This window comes from Ovis canadensis, chromosome 11, assembly GCF_042477335.2.
Source record: "Ovis canadensis isolate MfBH-ARS-UI-01 breed Bighorn chromosome 11, ARS-UI_OviCan_v2, whole genome shotgun sequence".
Taxonomy (NCBI): Eukaryota; Metazoa; Chordata; class Mammalia; order Artiodactyla; family Bovidae; genus Ovis; species Ovis canadensis.
The window spans coordinates 32,477,201-32,482,898 of NC_091255.1; the positions used below are offsets into that span (position 1 = coordinate 32,477,201).

The following is a 5,698-nucleotide window of genomic DNA, read 5'->3' on the forward strand; positions in this document are numbered from 1 at the left end:
TATTTATCTCAATAACACTTTGCATTCTTCTGAGTAAGCATCTCCGAAATCTTTTGCTAGATTTATTTTTGTGCATTCATTGCCTTTTATTAAATTTAAATTGTATATATTTAAGGTGTACAACATGATGTTTTGATATACATGTATATACTAAAATGATTACTACAATCAAGCTAATTAACATCTCCATCTCCAGCATTTTCTTTCATGATGAGAGCCCTTGATGTTTACTCTCTTAGCAAAGTTCCAGTATATAATACAGTATTATTAACTATGCTGTAATTAAATCTCTAGACCTTACTAATCCTACATAAATACACCTTTGGGCTCTTTGAAAACATCTCCCCTTACCTGCATCTCCCCACCCTGGTAGTGATGATTCTGCTTTCTACTTCTATGAATTTAGCTTTTTTAGAGTCTATATGTAAGTGAGATCATGCAGTATTTTTATTTCTGTGTCTGGCTTATTTCATCTAGCATAGTAGCCTTCAAGTTGATCCATGATTTTTCACAATGGCAGGAGCTCCTTTTTTAATGCCAACTAATATTCCGTTGTGTGTTTATACTACAATATCTTAATCCATTCGTGCATCAACAGACACAGGTTGTTTTCACACCTTACGGAACCAGATTCATTTGCCTGATTTCAGTTCAGTTCAGTTCAGTGCAGTCGCTCAGTCGTGTCGGACTCTGCGACCTCGTGAATCGCAGCACACCAGGCCTCCCTGCCCATTACCAACTCCCAGAACTGTGGTGTTGCCTGATTTACAGCAAGCCAAATCCTGTGATTCCATGGTTTGCAGCAGAGAAACGGTTTATCCATGAGGCAGCCAAATGAGAAGAACAAATCTCAAATCTGTATCCCCTAAAGCTAAAGGCTTGGGATATTTACACGATAAAGCTGAGGCATGGGGAGAGTGGGAAAAGGTAATAGGAGAAGAGAAAAAAGTAAGATAATCATTGTTCTGTGCAAACATGACTAGGCTACATGCTTCTCCATGGGACACAAATTCAGAAAATGGCCTTGAACTTTTGTGACGTCAAAAGGAACCATATACTTCATTTACAAATGTCTACTTATTAAATATTTTTGTGGGTAAGAAGTGACAATACAGAAGATTTGCTGTAATCATAGATGATAGAAATAATTTTCTATTTTCAGTAACTCTACCAATAATTTTATTTTGCTGTAAGAAAGGGATAACAGAGGATGAGATGGTTGGATAGCATCACCAACTCAATGGGTGTGAGGTTAAGCAAACTCAGGGAGATGGTGACGGACAGGGAAGCCTGGGGTGCTGCAGTGCATGGAGTCACAAAGAATCTGATACGACTTAGCGACTGAACAACAATGTTTATTAAGCTAGTAAAATGAATAACGATAGTGAAGCAGTATTGGTGAGATCTTGCAGAAATAGTTTTATTTGCTAGCAATTTGGCAGTATAGAATATGAGCTTTAAAACAAGTGATAAGTATATGTGGATGTATTTATTTTTAGGACTCTAGGCTAGGAGAATAAACCACACAATAAAGTAATGTTTGTTGAAATGATCTTTTTTTCATATTCAAAGATGTGAGTTAATCTTCAAATAGCACAGTGAAACATCTTTGACAGAACTATTCAATCTTTTACAAAACTATGGTGTGAGGGTGTGTTGACACACCTCAAAAGATATAATCATGACAAACATGAAAACTGTTGTTACATGAAAATTCATAATACAAAATGTCAGTGTGAAAGAGTAACACATAATTTAAATTAAAAGGTAGAACTAAAAATACTGGTAAATGTTAAACAGTGAAAGACACACAACTGTCAATGAATGAGGAGGGAATATGGGATGATGCAAACCTGTGTATTTAAGTAAGTAAATTTTCATCTTAAATTTAAGCACCCTGAGTGGGTAGCCATTCCCTTCTCCAGGGGATCTTCCTGACTCAGGGACTGAACCTAGGTCTCCTGCATTGCAGGCAAATTCTTAACCGTCTGAACCACCAGGACAAGCATGATTTCAAAGGTAGACAGAAATCTTCCCTGCATGTGAATCCCAGCAAGTGAGAAATCCTGCATTAAATCCCATGATGTTCTCCAAAAGAATGATAGGACGCCTTCTAGTTTCACAGTGCAGGCCATAGGCAGTCCTTAGCAGCAGTGCTTGAGAGTGAATTCACATAATCTGATGCTTGCTCACCTTTCATTTTAACAAGAACTACTACTACAATAGCTAACATTTATTGAAAATATACTATATTCTAGGAAGTACATGGTTACATTCATATCTAATTCATTACAAACTATGCTTTACAGACAGTACCACATTCAAACTTCCTGACAACACAGTGAGGTAAGTTATACTTGTTCTGAAAGGTTAAGGAATTTCCAAGGGTCACACAGCTTACAAGTGGCAAAACTAAGATTTGAACTTGCTTGTCTAACTCTGGAGCTAGTGCTGTCTACCACTTTGCTATACTATATTTTATTGACAGAAGATAGTGTGTGAACTTACTCTCAGGTGAATAGGGAGTAGGTGAGCTATCAACAGGGGCTTCCCAGGCAGTGCTAGTGGTGAAGAACCCATCTGCCAATGCAGGAGATGTAGGGGACACGGTTCGATCCTTGGGTCAGGAAGATCCCCTGGAGAAGGGAATGGCTACCCACTGCAGTATTCTTGCCTGGAGAATCCCATGGACAGAGGAGTCAGGCGGGCTATGGTCCATAGGGTCACAAGGAGTTGGACATGACTGAAGTGACTTAGCATGCATGCACAAGCTATCAACAACTGATTTCCACTGGAAAAGGTATTATCAACGGAAATCACAATCTATGTTATCGAAGCTTACAACCAGGCACCTAAAGAGAATGAAAAATATCAACCTGTAGTAACTTTTCATTTTCCTATGGAATCTAATTGGTCTTGGGGCACCTTACTGTATGTATATTTGCTCCAATGTTTACTGACTTAGCTTTTTGGTAACCATCAATAATAATCAGTATAATGCAGATATTGGCTTGAGTTGATGAATACAGAACAGTGTGGGCTCTCTGCGGGTCATATAAGTTATGAACTGGTGACCTAATGCTTGGGTAAATCATTTGAACTTTATTCTGTAGGCAGCATAAAACCATTTGAATTTTCTAATAGGGTTGTGATGATAAAATCATGTTCTATGAAGATTCAGCTGACTGTGGTGTACAGAATGGATGGAATGAGGAGAAACTGGCGACTGGAGAATATCTTAGAGGGGTTTCAATCATTCAGGTGAGAGATTTGAAATAGTCATAAAATCATTCTTTCCTAATCCCTAACGTTATGTTTGCAACTAAGCCAGTGGGATTTAACACATCTTAACGGTGCCAGGCATTATGCCAAGTGATGCAAGGGTGAAATTGACTTGAAAAATTTTTCCCAAAGATAAAAATGAAGCTTTCAAGTGAAATTTAAGGTGTTAGGAGGGATGGGGATTTGGATGCCTGGTAAAATATCATAGTAGGTCTAGCTAAAGATTCCATCTCATCAAACCCTTCCCAGTGTCTATTCTTTCAGCCTAGGGGTGTCACAGACACGGGGAGTCTCAGAGTTAAAATGCTATTGGTAGGGGTCCAAGTCACCAAGGTCCCAGTGATGGCAGGAAAAAGTTATCTTTTCCTGGAGTTTATTCTTGGCTACATACAATAGTAAGACCAAATATTACCTTATTTTGGCCATGCATTATCTCATGTGGTTTCAAAAGATTCAAGCACATCCTTTATGATATTATACAACTGGATGGCTATAATTCTAGAACATTATGATTGTAAGAACTTAAGCTGATGATATTGCCCTGATAATGGGTTTGTTCTAATGTGTCCTGTAGCTTAGGCATGAATATTTCAATTTCAGATCACAGGTCTTAGAAGTGAGGTTCCCCACTTTTTCTCCCTTTCTCTTTCTTCCCTGCTTAATTGTGGTGATTGTAATTGGGTAGGGACCTCCATATTAGATGTGAAGTCATTCCCTCTAAGAGGAATGAGTTCTCCTAGCCCACATTAGCTTTTTCAGGGAAGACTTGATGTCTCTGTTCCTCAAACTATAGATAAAGGGATTTAACATCGGGGTTACCACCGTGTACATCACTGATGCAACTGCACCCTTCTGTGCCGAGTGGTTGGAGAGGGGGCTGAAGTAAACACAAAAGGAACTCCCAAAGTATAGACAGACCACGGAGAGGTGAGAGCTGCAGGTGGAAAAGGCTTTCCGCTTCCCCTGAGCTGAGGGGATCTTCAGGATTGTCGAGAAAATGTATGCATAAGAGATAACCAGGCAAAGCACACAAACCAGACCTGTAAGACCCCCTACAGTGAAGATCACCAGTTCATTGATGAAGGGGTCTGTGCAGGACAGACTCAGAAGGGGGTTGATGTCACAGAAGAAGTGTGCAATCTCTTGGTCTGCACAGAAGGACAGGCTGCTCATCAAGAGTGTGTGTAGCAGGGAGTGGAGGGCGTTCGTGACCCAGGATGCAGACACTAGGAAGACACAGAGGCCAGGGCTCATGACCATGATGTAATGGAGTGGGTAGCATATGGCCTTGTAGCGGTCATAGGCCATGACAGCTAAGAGGGATGCCTCCAGCATCCCAAATATCAAGAAAAAATACAGTTGTGATAGACACCCTGTGTAGGAGATGACCTGACTCTGGGCCCATATATTTGCCAGCATCTTGGGGACTGTGGTAGAAACAAAGCAGGTATCAGTGAGGGAGAGGTTGGCCAGGAAGAAGAACATGGGAGTGTGGAGGTGAGCATCGGCAGCGATGGCCAGAATGATGAGGAGGTTGCCCATCACTGTGACCAGGTACATGGACAGGAACAGACCAAAGAGGGGCCACTGCTGCTCTGGCTGTTGGGAGAGTCCCAGAAGGAAAAATTCTGAGACACTGGTCAGGTTTTCCCATCCCATTTGTCTGTAAGCAGAAAGTAGAGTTAACTGAATGAGATTTGTAAGCCCTGGACTGTGAGCTCTGAAAATTATGAGATATTCCAGCGTTGATATTCTAGGGTGGGGTTGAATCATATAAAATCTCCAATATTTAACTGCTTGTTGTTCAATCACCAAGTTGTGTCTGACTCTGTGCTACCCCATGGACCATAGCCTGCCAGGCCTCCCTGTCCCTCACTGTCTCCTGGAGTTTGCCCAAGTTCACATCCATTGAATTGGTAATGCCACCTGCAGAAATATCAGTTTCATCTAGTTCAGCTGACTGTTTGCAAATGCTTGTGCTTGGTGCCGTGGAAAACTGAAGATTTGTCTGCAGTGGTAGAAGAGGTTTTTGAAAAAACTTTATTATATAAGTGTTAATCCAATATGGGCTTTCCTGGTGGCTCAACAGTAATGAATCTGCCGGCAATGCAGAGAAAGACCCTGGTGGGTCAAGAAGATCCCTTGGAGAAGGGCATGGCAATCCAATCCTGTACTCTTGCCTGGAGAATCCCAGGGACAGTCCATGGGTTTGCAAAGTTGGACATGACTGAACAACTAACACTTTCACTTTTCACTCCAGTACATATATCTGGGGGAGTAGGCTGGACATGTTTGTTTGCTTAACTCTCATGGTATTCGTGTGGACATTATGATAATCCATCCTGGGATTTCACGAGTCAGAAAAGTATTTAACAGATTTTCCCAATGCTTCAAAAAGAATAGCTGCTGGAGAAGG

The 5,698-nt window shown here is 40.9% G+C and overlaps 1 protein-coding gene across 1 annotated transcript; it reads right to left on the minus strand.

Annotated features, from left to right (window-relative positions):
• Positions 1-3,999: 3,999 nt before the first annotated feature.
• On the minus strand, positions 4,000-5,055 carry LOC138414785 (olfactory receptor 1G1-like). Its single transcript, XM_069542555.1, has one exon. The coding sequence runs from the start codon at positions 5,053-5,055 to the stop codon at positions 4,000-4,002; it is 1,056 nt and encodes a 351-aa protein (XP_069398656.1).
• Between the last annotated feature and the right edge of the window lie 643 nt (positions 5,056-5,698).